The 12,662-nt window shown below is 39.0% G+C and overlaps 1 protein-coding gene across 3 annotated transcripts in view; it reads left to right on the top strand.

Annotated features, from left to right (window-relative positions):
* The window catches only part of KCNH7 (potassium voltage-gated channel subfamily H member 7), a 406,313-nt gene that overhangs the window by 329,165 nt on the left and 64,486 nt on the right, over positions 1-12,662 (top strand). For all 3 annotated transcript variants that reach the window (XM_069733056.1, XM_069733057.1, XM_069733055.1), the window contains 2 exons: positions 5,694-6,119; positions 11,595-11,994. In XM_069733056.1, the coding sequence (XP_069589157.1) occupies positions 5,694-6,119; positions 11,595-11,994 (826 nt within the window). The remainder of the gene's footprint in view (positions 1-5,693; positions 6,120-11,594; positions 11,995-12,662) is intronic.

Here is a 12,662-nt window from a genome sequence, read left to right as displayed (position 1 = left end):
TGCTAATCCCTTATTTACATATTAAGGAAAATCTGGATTTCGCTGGAAAAAGACATTGGATCATAGACATCAAGGTATTATTTTATTCAACTTCCTATGACCTACATTCCCATATAGACGGCTTAGGAGGGTTGATCCTACTGACAGATTCCCTTTAACTAAGTGCGTGCTTCACCATTCCTGTCTCCATAGCAGTGAGGAAGGAATTCTGCTGCATTCAGTTGCCTTACAGCTTGTTAAAAGGAGGAGAAAGAAATCTCAGATTCCCTGAGTCAAATATAAAAGAATATTTTTTTGTATTTCTCACAGGATACAGTATGAAAAATATTTGCATCAACGGAAATGAAACAATTAGTGGAAGAATAATTAAAATTTCTTCCATTCTTCTGTTTTATGTTTATATAGAGTTTTGTATCTTTAGTGAATTTTCATTCAGGGTATTTTTTTATCCATTTTCTTGACAATAGCGATGAATGTAATACAACCACTAAACGTTATAAATAATGTTGTCATACACTAGATTTTTTTTTTCAATAATGAATGATTGTGCCCGACCATTCATGTCAACTACGGTTCTAGAACGGAAGAAGGTCTACACCTTTCCTCTCCATTCAACGCAAATATGATTGATGGAAGTGTGAGCATTTTATCACTGCATCATGTTACAAATGAATTTCACATTTTAATGCACATTTCTTCTTCAAGGTCCCGACTATGACAGTTCTCTCAACATGACAATTAATTCAACCAATGCAGAAAGTTCTCATTAAAGTTGTCACGTCAATTAATTAAACTATTCTCCTAATTAGCATATTTTTACTACGTGCTGTCAGATATTCTCTAATATATATATTTTTTTTAACTTGCGTTTCCTGATGTTAGAACATTGAAGAAGGTTGTGAAAAACATTGGAATAGTTTACCAGCCTTCCAATCACTGTATTCTCTACGGCAAATATCTGAACAACTCTGTGGTCAGACACTGGTGGAAACTGCTGCTCGGAGAAGGAAATAACGGCAAGATCTAAAAGATCAATCAGCAGTTGATTGAGCAAATCAGCTATTTGTAAATACAACACCAAGAGAAGAATTGATTCCCTCTACATGTGGTGCTGGAGAAAAATGTTATCAATACCTTGGATGGAAAGAAGAATAAACAAGTCTTGGATCAAATCAAACTCGACATGCCACTCAAAGCAAGGATCACCAAGCTAGAACTTTTTTGACCAAATTCGAAACATTTTTTGATCCTGAGATGCTTCCAAAGTAAAAGTAAAACTTTTTGAGTGTACTAGCAATTGCCCTTTGGATACACCACAAATATATTTGATCTCTTTTGTCAGTGTTCCAGTCCATTGAGCAGACCAGTGCCAAATGTCCACTGAAGAACTTGCTCATACTCCTACTAGGTCCTGGACTGATTTCAACACAAAGTGTACAGTGTCCAAGCTTACAGACGAGCTATATGATAGATGTTTCTCACTGTATCTGTGGTTGTCTCTTGAGTACAGAGCAATGAATGATGTGTTGTACATAGCTGAACAGTACGGATGACCTTGTAGTAGTTCAGCTACAGGGACAAAACTGTTTTTCCACTAGGAGACCAAAAATCTAGTTAAAAGCAAAAAATTCTAATTGGCAAAAAGGAGATTAAGTAGAGTAGCCCTCAGTATAAACTGACTGAAAATCAATATAATAAAATGGTGAAAATAATCATTAAAATTTATATTTATGTGTATGGGTCAATCATTTGTTTTATGAGCTATTTATATGTTGGAAACCAAATATATGAAGGAGAGATATTTTTGTTGGTCACCCCAATTACAGGGATATTATTATTTTGGACTTTTCTGGCATATCCAAAGGACCTATAACTTACACTTATCTCAAGAAAAGGGGTCTTCTGACACCCCAATCCTGCCTGGTACCTTGGCTGTTTTTAGTGGAGGGATGGCCGAAGATACATGGCTCTTTCAATTAACTTCTATGGAAGTAAAAGAAGAGAGGATATGGTATTGGTGGAAGGAAGGTGTCAGCCACAACAGCTTGGCTGCTCAAGTTTTGTGAATTAGTTTACAAGTTATGTTGAAAAATGAGGAGTTTTGTCATAAAAGACCATAATCAATGTTTATGTGGCCAATTGGGAGAGATGGTAATTTTGGTTAGACAGTTGCCCTATGTGCTAGTGGACATCATCCTTCTCTATTAGGGAAGAGTCAGACAGCGGTATAACTCGGACGGGGATTGCAACACAATGCACGGACTGACTGTTGGCTCTCCCAAACATGAAAGCTGCATAGAAATACATGTTATCATGCTGTGGTCGGGAGAGCCAACGGCCAGTCTAAGCATTGCTTTGCGATCCTCGTCCGAGTTACCATCTGACTCTTCCCGTATGCTGCATTCACACATCTGTGTGATTCATGGACCAGCGACAGGTCTCCTTACCCAAACTCGTTAACCTTAGGCCTCGTTCAGACTTTCATTTTTCTCAGGCTCGAAAAAAAAAACAGACGCATAAGTTTGATCTGAATGTAGTCTAAGTCAGGGGTGTCAAACTGCATTCCTCGAGGGCTGCAAACAGGTCATGTTTTCAGGATTTCCTTGTACTGCACAGGTGATAATTTAATCACCTACACAAATAATGAGTTGTTGATTAAATTATCACCTGTGCAGTACAAGGAAATCCTGAAAACATGACCTGTTTGCAGCCCTCGAGGAATGCAGTTTGACACCCCTGGTCTAAGTGTCATCAGTTTTTCTTGTATGTGGAAAAAAAAAGTTTTCCTCCCCCCCTTCTCCATGTATCGGTCCATGAAAATGGGACTGAAGTAAAATGCCACTGGAGTGCTGTCTGATTTTTTTCACAAACCTTTAGACAATTGGAACAAAATCTGACATGTCTCTGTGCTTTTACATGGACCACTCGATCCTTGGAAAATCACGGACATGTGAATGGTCCCATAGACTATCACAGGTACAAGTGCTATCTGTCAAAAACATGGATAGCACTCGTACGCAAAAAACGGATGTCCATCTGAATGAATGAAGCCTTAGAAGACCCACGGCCAGTCGGTCCATACTTAGACTGTGAACCACGGATGTGTGAATGCAGCATAATGGACCGCTCACTGGATTTGCATGAGGTACGGCTCAGATAAGATGGACAAAGCGATGCCGTTTGAACCCAAGAATTCTCTGTTTGATGTCCTTTATATCCTTACGCTCCCTTCAGCCCTGCACTGGGAACACACAATGTATAATATACCTGCGTAGAAAGACGAGACAATTCCATCCCCTATAATAGACATTTTATAAGTCCATTATGTAATAAGCCCTTTTCTATTACCATCCTAGCACATTTTGTACCTGCGTTGTTATACAGTATTTGACAGGTGTAATTGTAGCCTAATATTTGGCCACTTGATGCTGTGCTCAGTAATAAAGGGTTACATTTTGGAGTATGTTTTACAGCCGGTACCTTCCTGCTGGAAAAAAAAGCCCTTTAAATCAGTTATATTGTTTGGTGGTTAGCGTAAGAATGTGACATTGCTGTAGTAATTTTAGGCCATTGCTGTTTCATGGCGCACTAACCACTAAGTACCTTCTTTGAGATAATGGATGTTTTCGTTGAAAACCCATTTTGCTAGCAGTGTTCCTAACAAACGGCATTTGCTCTCAGCTATTTTATTGTTGTGAACACATAATTTTAGAAGCTCCACGTCCTATTTTTTTTTTTTTTTTAATCATGAAATCGAGAGGCATAAATGCTACAAAACAGAAGAGAAGAACTGATGGCCACTTTACAAACAACCTTCAAATGCATTCAGAAACGATAAAAAATTCAACATCGACTTTTTTTTCCGTTTTTTTTGCTGCAAGTTAAAAGCTGTTTTTTACAGTACCAGCAAAATCCAGGAGATTTCAGAAATCTCATGCGCACGTTTCTTTGATTTTTTTTATTCCTAAGGCCGGGTTCACACTGCGTTATGGTGGTCCGTTAAACGGACTACGTTACACAGCGGCATAACGCGGTGTAACGCAGTCCGTTAACGCCGCTATTGAAAGCAATGTCGGACGCATCGCTAGCGCACGCCCACAATGGGCGTGCGCAAGGGATGTGCCGTCATTGAGTGACGGTCCCTGAGACGCGTGCTGCAGCGTTTCCGGGTCCGTCACTGCTAGCGCAGATAGAGCTAGCAGATGCTCTATATTCGCTAGCGCAATGTAAATGTCGGCACTTACGTTACAGCAGCTCGTTAGCGTATGTGCTGAACGGGCTGCTGCTAACGCAGTGTGAACCCGGCCTAACTCAGTTGGAAAACTGCTGCGTTTTTTGAATCTTCAAAGTGTCACTTTTAGCATTTTTGCAGTGTTTTTTAACCAATAAAAAGCAATAAGGAAGTGAAAAATTTTTTAAAAAATGATGTTATCAGTTTTCACAGCGATTTTGGTTAACACAAGTACAGCAAGATGTGAAATACATTTATTTTCCCATAGTTTGTAAGCTTGCGAGCAGGGCCCTCACTCCTCCTGGTATCTGTTTTGAACTGTATTTCTGTTATGCTGTAATGTTTATTGTCTGTACAAGTCCCCTCTATAATTTGTAAAGCGCTGCGGAATATGTTGGCGCTATATAAATAAAATTATTATTATTATTATTATTATTATTTTCACGATTTTCCCAATAACCATAATGTTTTGGCATTCTTTTGCTTCTCCCCACTCCAAGCATAGTTTAACTAAGTTAGTGATATGTGTTAGAGAAGAGTCAGACGTTAGTGTAACTCGGATGAGGATTGCAACACAATGCTCGGACTGGCCGCTGGATCTCCCGACCAGAGCATGACAGCGGCATAGAAATACATATATCTGTTACATTCAAGTCGGGAACGCCACCGGCTAGTCCGAGCATTGCGTTGCGATCCCCGTCCAAGTTATACGGCCACTTGACTCTTCCCTTAAAGTAAGCAATGTCTTAGCAATTCCGCTACTGTTTTATGCTTTGCATTTGTGTATTATCCTTAGCCACGAAAGTTATAATTCTCAGAATGGTCTCATCTGGGTTCATCTCCATGAGCTCATTCCAGACCGTGGATGGATGCCGGAGCTCAGTGTCATGTTCTGCAGAATGGCAGATGCTATGCTTCCCTATGCGGAATCTCACTCACACATTGATTTTCAGTGGTTGTGAACATGAACTGATTCCTTACACCTCCGCAGCTTCACTGGTCCTCTGCATGGGTCTTTACTTCTCCTGGCCATGATGCCCAGGCTTTCACACTGAGGGATACTCTCTTGGAGACCTGGGAAGCTGTAAAGGTGACATGAGGAGATAGACTAAGACCAGACAGGTAATATTTTTGCTGTAGTTTTTTTTTACCCCCTTCCAACTCCTGAATGAATTATGCTTTGGCATTTTGAGAGACCTCAAAGCATGTGTCTTTAAATTCATTGGGGTACTGTTGATTCAATCCATATGAAATCAGAGTGAATCTTCCCGAAACAAAATTTGGGAGATTTGCTCATCAGTCATCATGTCTATTAGGGATATTGGCCAAACAAGAGTATCATCTACACATTCGAAGACAGCTTTATAGGGTTTTTTGCCCCTCATCAAGTACTGGTTGGTGTGAAAAGTCACCCAGCAATACAGCTTTACTGACTGTCATCTTTTACGATGTGTCTCCACAGGTCTTGTCGTTGGGAGCTGATGTCTTGCCGGAATATAAACTTCAAACACCTCGTATCAATAAGTTTACTATATTGCACTATAGTCCTTTCAAAGCCGTATGGGACTGGTTAATTTTGTTGCTTGTTATATACACTGCCATTTTCACACCCTACTCAGCTGCCTTCCTACTTAATGACCTAGAGGAGCAGAAGAGGCGCGCGTGTGGCTATGCCTGCAACCCCCTGAATGTTGTAGACCTTATTGTAGATATCATGTTTATTATCGATATTCTTATAAACTTTCGGACCACATACGTTAATCGGAATGAAGAAGTTGTCAGCGATCCTGCAAAAATAGCGATTCATTACTTCAAAGGCTGGTTCCTAATAGATATGGTCGCAGCAATTCCATTTGATCTCCTGATTTTTGGATCTGGCTCAGATGAGGTGAGTAAAACTAAAAAATTTTACTGAAACTTTTTTTTTTTCATTTTTTGGGGAGAAGGGTTTAGAAATGGGAAAATTACTAGGTGTTTCAGGTGAGCCTGAAATACATGGTTGAGCAGAGTCCTCCAAAGTGAGAGGTTTTCTCTGGTTCTGCTTAATATTGTTGTTGGGGTAAGGAGTGTCCTTCATATTGCAAATAGGTAAAGATGTCCTCAAAGGAGCTGTACACTACTATTTTATTTTTTACAAATAGACTCATGGTGGCCCTAAAAAAAAAATTATATATATATATATATATATATATATATATATACCATATATATATATAGCCTGACATAGATACAAAGTACCCATGAACCACTAGAACTCAAGAGTAAAATCAATAAAGTTTATTGAACATATATTTAAAAGACATATATCATAAACAAGAAAAAAGACATGTACTTGAGGGTTTTTATATAAAGAGGATGTGCCAAGCAAAAAACGAAAAGCAGTGGTGATAAGTCAGAAAAGTCATATAGGGTAATGGAGTCGTGTTGGACCCCAGTATGGATCAAATAATTTTATCAGCAAACTGCATTACAAGGAAAAAATCAAAATGCCTGAATTACATTTCTTTGGCCAACGCAACATTTGATATAAAATGCAATAATACACGTTCAAAACATCTTACCGTATTTACCCCAAAATGGTATAATTTAAAATGCCAGATTAGGGAACAAAAAATAATTCCTCGTACAAGCCAAAATTGCAAAAAAATGAAAAAGCGATGGGCCTCTAAAATGTTTTTTTGTTTCTTACAAATGTTTGCATTTTTTTCCACCACTTATATAAAATAAAAACCTATACATGTTTGGTATCTGCATACTCATACTGACCTTGAGAATCATATTTCAAAGTCAGGGTAAGACAGGGTAAATGAAAAAATAAATGATCAAAAACACAACTTGTCCCACAAAAAACAAGCCCTCACACAGCCATATTGATTGAAATATAAAAAAAATTATGGGGCTTGGAAGAATGGGATGACAAAATGAAAAATGGACACTGTCCCGGGGATAATGGGGTTAATCACTAATAAGTATACGTATACCGGTACATTAGTGAATACGAATTTATTTTTTAATCTAACATCAGGAAATCCCTCAAAAGCCCGGAAATGGCGTTTTTCCATTTTATGTGAGCTGGCATACCCCTGTACATTTCCTGGACAGTCTGATAAATATCGGAGTACTTTGCTTCCATCAGATCTGTATTCCTTCAGGAGCATTTAGTTTTGTTGAATATTCACTAAAAAGGAATAATGTTTGTGACCTTTGGTCCCTGAACGATTGTAATTCTTACTGCAAGGAAATGAATATCAGCTAAATAGTGGAAATTAAATCATGATGTGTACTGAATTATTTCCTGAAAGTGTTTGAACAATCCCAAGGCTGTACCTTCGGTTCTCCGCTCTCTGGGACTATTATGTAAAATCGTGATTTAGCATGAGATGTTCATGTTTAAATATGGATGATGGAATCTCGAGAGATACATTTCCTCTCTCATCATTTTTACTTCGGGTATAATTAACAGACAATATTTCATTTCAGACTTTATTCTTAGCTACCATGAAAACTGTGCATCATAAACCCAAGTGAAATGACCAATGAAAAGTTCTGCAACTCTGATCCAATCCCTTAATATTTTTTTTTTATAGTTTCTCTCCATGAATGGAAACGTTCTTTTTTACACTCAGTCTGAAAACTTTTGCAACTTGTCAATGAAGGTTTGCTAAAGTTGTATCCAGTCTAGGCAAACCCTTTTGAGCAAATACATTAACAGCCCAAAAAAAAGTTCGGTATGCCTTTATATTTGCATTGGAGGCACAATCATAAGTTTTGTCATATTTTTTTTTCGGCTAAAATGACCAACCCTGTGATGGAAATTTGGCACAGCCATCAATTTGTAACTGTAGCAAAATGTCACCTTCGTGGAAACATTTTAAAAGGACCCTGACAATTTTACTACTAATGTTGTGTCTGTGTAGGTCCAGGTATAACAATGAAAATGATACCTGTCTTGTAGTAATCCGACATACGAGTGCTGAGAAATCAAGCTTTGAAGCATCATGCAAATTAGCTTGGAAGGGCATTGGAGGAGTGTTGAAGCAAGTAGAGTGCAGTGACACGCCCATAAATCACTTCCTGGCTAATTTTCATGTGGCTTCAAAGCTCGATTTCTCAGCTGGAACTTGTGATTACTACAGGCTTTATTTTTGTACTATGACCTATCGGCATTTGTTGACTCCTGTGCCGTATCCTTCAATATGGCACACGCTGTTCACGAGTCTTGTACAAAATAAAAAATGCTCTTTAATTTTGTCTTTTAACCTGTTTTGAAACTTTTTAGTGCAAAAAGTCACATGTTCCCCTAAAGTGTTGCAAGATTTGTTGAAAAATTTCATAGGATCCCTCCTAGCAGGGGACTAGAGTGCATTTGTGGGGGGAAAAAAATGTGCGACTTTTTAATGAGTAAGAAATGAAGAGTGAGCTAAAAAGATTTGGACTTCCCAAACTGTGAACACAATGATGAACGATAAAATAAAACCGGTGAATGCAATTAAAATAGAAAAAACATGGGAATTAAAGAGGTTGTCTACTATTTAATTGGTGGCCTATCCTTAGGTTGGTCATCAGCCGGGATCCAACACCCGGCACTCCCACCGATCAGCTGTTATCGGTGATGGCAGTGGTGGCCATCTGCTAGAAGTACTCACTTGCCGAGCTGCTCCGTCTACTTGTGGTGGCCGCCGCAGGGTACTGCACATTGATTTCAATAGGAGGCGGATATACATTATTAAGCCCCGGCCACTACAAGTAAATGGAGGAGCTTGGCAAGAGAGTACTTCAGGCTGGCGGCCGCCAGTGCCAGTAACAACTGATCGGCGGGGGTGCCGGTTGTTGGGTTGTTGGATCCCAGCCGAACAGACGTTGATGACCTATCCAAATGATAGGCCATCAATGTAAAAGTAGTAGACAGCCCCTTTAAAAGAAAAAAAAATGGAAAATTAACAACAGGAGGAAAATGAAGAAAAATCTCACAAAAAAGCGGCGGTTGCAATAATAAATCAGGCCCATAGTATTTTAGAAAACTGTGTAACTTGTGCATTTAATACAGAGGCAAATGCTCGAGGTTATGAAAAATACATTACAATGCAGAATGGACCAAGCTGGAAAGGATTTCTTGATTCCAGGGGCCCTAGTATAATTCATACGGACTGCCTCTACGGCGCATATGCCGTTATCGCTGACAGACCAAACAAGGAAGTCGCTTTTCTCAAAATTACAGCAATCTTTAATGTTCAGTACTTGTTAGCATTCTCTACCAGGGGCTCCTGAAGACACTGGATATGTATTCTGGTTATACATTACATAATTATATTAGAGGTGAGAACAGGGTGCGGAGCCGTGCCTCTCTGTAACCCCTATCTGCAGTAATCTTCCTCATCCTCGGACTGATCCGAATCAGAATATGTAAAATCAGCCGGCGTTCTATGGTGTCAGCATAATGTCATTACTAAATATGCCGACTACAACATTTAACCTGTCATTGAAAAATAGAAATGCTTTTCTGGCTTCTTGAGGAGTCCTGATTAAAATACTACTCATTCCTTTACATTGCCCCAAGAAGAAGCGTGATAGAGGCAGATTTTCTTCCTAATTAGTGAAGTTATTTCAGTGGAACTGCTCCAATCTACATTTCCATCTCTGCAAACTTTAAAGCAGGTGGAATAGTTACCTTCAATTTTTCCTACAAAATTCATCTTTTCTTCTATGTATCTCTTTAATTTTTGCTTCATTTTAAGCTTGTTTTACTGCAGCAAAGTTACCCTCCATTCTCCTGTTCACGAAAGTCTGGGCTCCATCGACCGGTCGAGAAGTGGGAAGACTTCAGCTACGATTGGCCCCTTTATTTTGCTCTGTGCTCCCACAAATGGAAAAAAATTATGGGAATGAAAAGAGTCTGCCTGGTTCATGATAGGAAAGGGAAGAGTATTGGTGCCAACCAGCACCGATTAGTAGGTCCTATTTTAAGCATGTCTCTGAACAAGCAGTGGACACCATGTTCATGCTGCTACCACTACACTGCTCCCCTGGAACACAAATTGACCGACATAATTTCTCTGAACACTGAGTCCATTATATCCACAAACTACCACAGTGTGTACTCTGATGAAGGTCCATGAAGACCGAAGCGTCACACCTGTACTGTAATATTCACATTAAAGTCTGCTCTTATCACATCAACCACCTGAGTGACAAGTTCATCTTTTTATTCAAGGTTTGAGACCCTACTTGTGCACCATTCTCTTGGGCGTGGCGCTGTCTCTTTCACTACCTGTTTTCATTTTTTCCATGGGGCTTTTTAGCTGCTATATGTAATAGGGCTCAACTTTCTTCCAACTGTACTGTATTTCCGGCACTGTCACACCATTCGCTATACAAGAGGTGCGTCAGAAAAATTGCATATAAATGGGTTTTTCCAGGGCTTCATTTCTTATTATCTTAAATTTAAATATTAAGAGACATGTATGCATATAACATACTGTATATATACATATATATATAGTACGAGAGAGAAAATCTTGCAGCACTTATCCTAAATTACTGTTAATTTCTATGTACCATTTTCAAATATTTGCTAGTATGCATGGAGCTTAGTTAAAAAAAAGTTATTATATTTCTTTCTGCTCAAAAAACTCCTTAGAACATTTTGTGTGAGCATAGCCTAAGGTATGAGGAGGTTTTTTTCAGGCATTTTTTTTCTTAAAAAGGTTTAGAAAAACACCTGGAGGGGGAAAAAGATGCCTATCTCTTCTTTGCAGCAGATTGTGATGACATTTGCTCCAGACTAGACACTGTTCTATCAAAAGACTGCAAAAAAAACTTTTCTAAAACCCTTCAATACTTTTTTTTGGAAAAGGAATACTCCTTCAAACAAAGGAGGCTAGAAAAACTCGTCATTTTTGAACACCTCAAAAAACTGTGTGAGCATAGACTTAATATGTCCTGTAGATTGAACAGTGATGGTTTGAGAACCTGGGCCTCACCAATGAAATCACGAGGCAGATGCCCTGAGAATGAGCACAAGCCCAGAGGTGTACGGACATAGACCTTCTATTGAGCTTATATACTGCTCCGCGGGGGCTGGGTGTCTTCTGCTTAGTTTGAGAGACATTCAAGACTTTAAGTACCTGTGTTACCTAAAAATATATACTAAGTAGTTACACTTCAATAGCTTATAATGGATCATATGACAGATCCATCAAACAGATCAGATCCTAAGAGATCCATTATGATGCAATAAAAAAGACCCCATGACACCAGAATAGCAGTCATATTTTCAGAACTATTAAACTTTTTGTGAGTGACATTATTGGAGCACATACCTGTGTATAAATAAACCATATAATTTCCTATGTTATCTTCACAGACCACCACGCTCATCGGACTTTTAAAAACTGCAAGATTACTCCGTTTGGTCAGAGTTGCAAGAAAATTGGACAGATATTCCGAATACGGTGCTGCCGTCCTAATGCTGCTCATGTGCATTTTTGCATTAATTGCTCACTGGCTCGCTTGCATCTGGTATGCAATTGGCAACGTGGAGCGACCTTACTTAATTCACAAGATCAGTTGGCTGGACGCATTAGGAGATCAAATAAAGAAGCCGTATAACTACAGTGATCCCAGTTCTGGTCCTTCTATCAAGGACAAGTATGTGACAGCCCTTTATTTTACATTCAGCAGTCTGACAAGCGTGGGCTTCGGAAACGTGTCGCCCAATACCAACTCGGAAAAAATCTTCTCCATTTGTGTTATGTTGATTGGCTGTAAGTACCATGATCTAAAAATCACCTTATCTTTTATGGATTGTTGGAATGGTCATTAACAACAATTTTATATCCCATTCATTGATGATTAGGGAATATGTTCTCCCTTGGGCTTTAATTTGGCTATGGCAACTAGTATGGGGTCAACGGGAAGTGGCAGACCACTAAGATTCAGGAGCGATGTTGTTGGTTTTTGTAGACTATAGATTAATGGAACATGTACTAGACTTATACTTAGTTTCGGTGCTTTATAACTATCCAAGGTAAAGGACCCCAGTCATCAAGACTGGCATTTTGTACGGTCTATGTGACTGCCAAAGAATGCTGAGAAAAACATTTGGCAGGGTCACCTCTTCTCTCTCTACAACGCACCCCTCATCATGCAATGGCAGGATGCCAGTGGGTTGCCAAGGCCGATTGTAAGCCCGATGTCATCTTGAAATGATGATTTTCACCATATGCTGTAATACCGAAGTGTCGCAGAATATAGTACAATTGAGCAAACAATTGCAAGTTCATCTGCTCTTGGTTGGGTGGGGGGCTAAAAACAGTTAAAAAAGGTAATAAATTAAATCTTCTTTTACAGATTATTCTTTTAGTTCTAACATAAACAATAAGCAGAAGTTTTGCAGAAAATTAAAGCTATATATACCTATAGACAAAGGCAC

This window comes from Ranitomeya imitator, chromosome 7, assembly GCF_032444005.1.
Source record: "Ranitomeya imitator isolate aRanImi1 chromosome 7, aRanImi1.pri, whole genome shotgun sequence".
In the NCBI taxonomy this organism is placed as follows: domain Eukaryota; kingdom Metazoa; phylum Chordata; class Amphibia; order Anura; family Dendrobatidae; genus Ranitomeya; species Ranitomeya imitator.
Note: the sequence above shows the minus strand (reverse complement) of the source record. Positions and strands in the feature narration are given on the sequence as shown.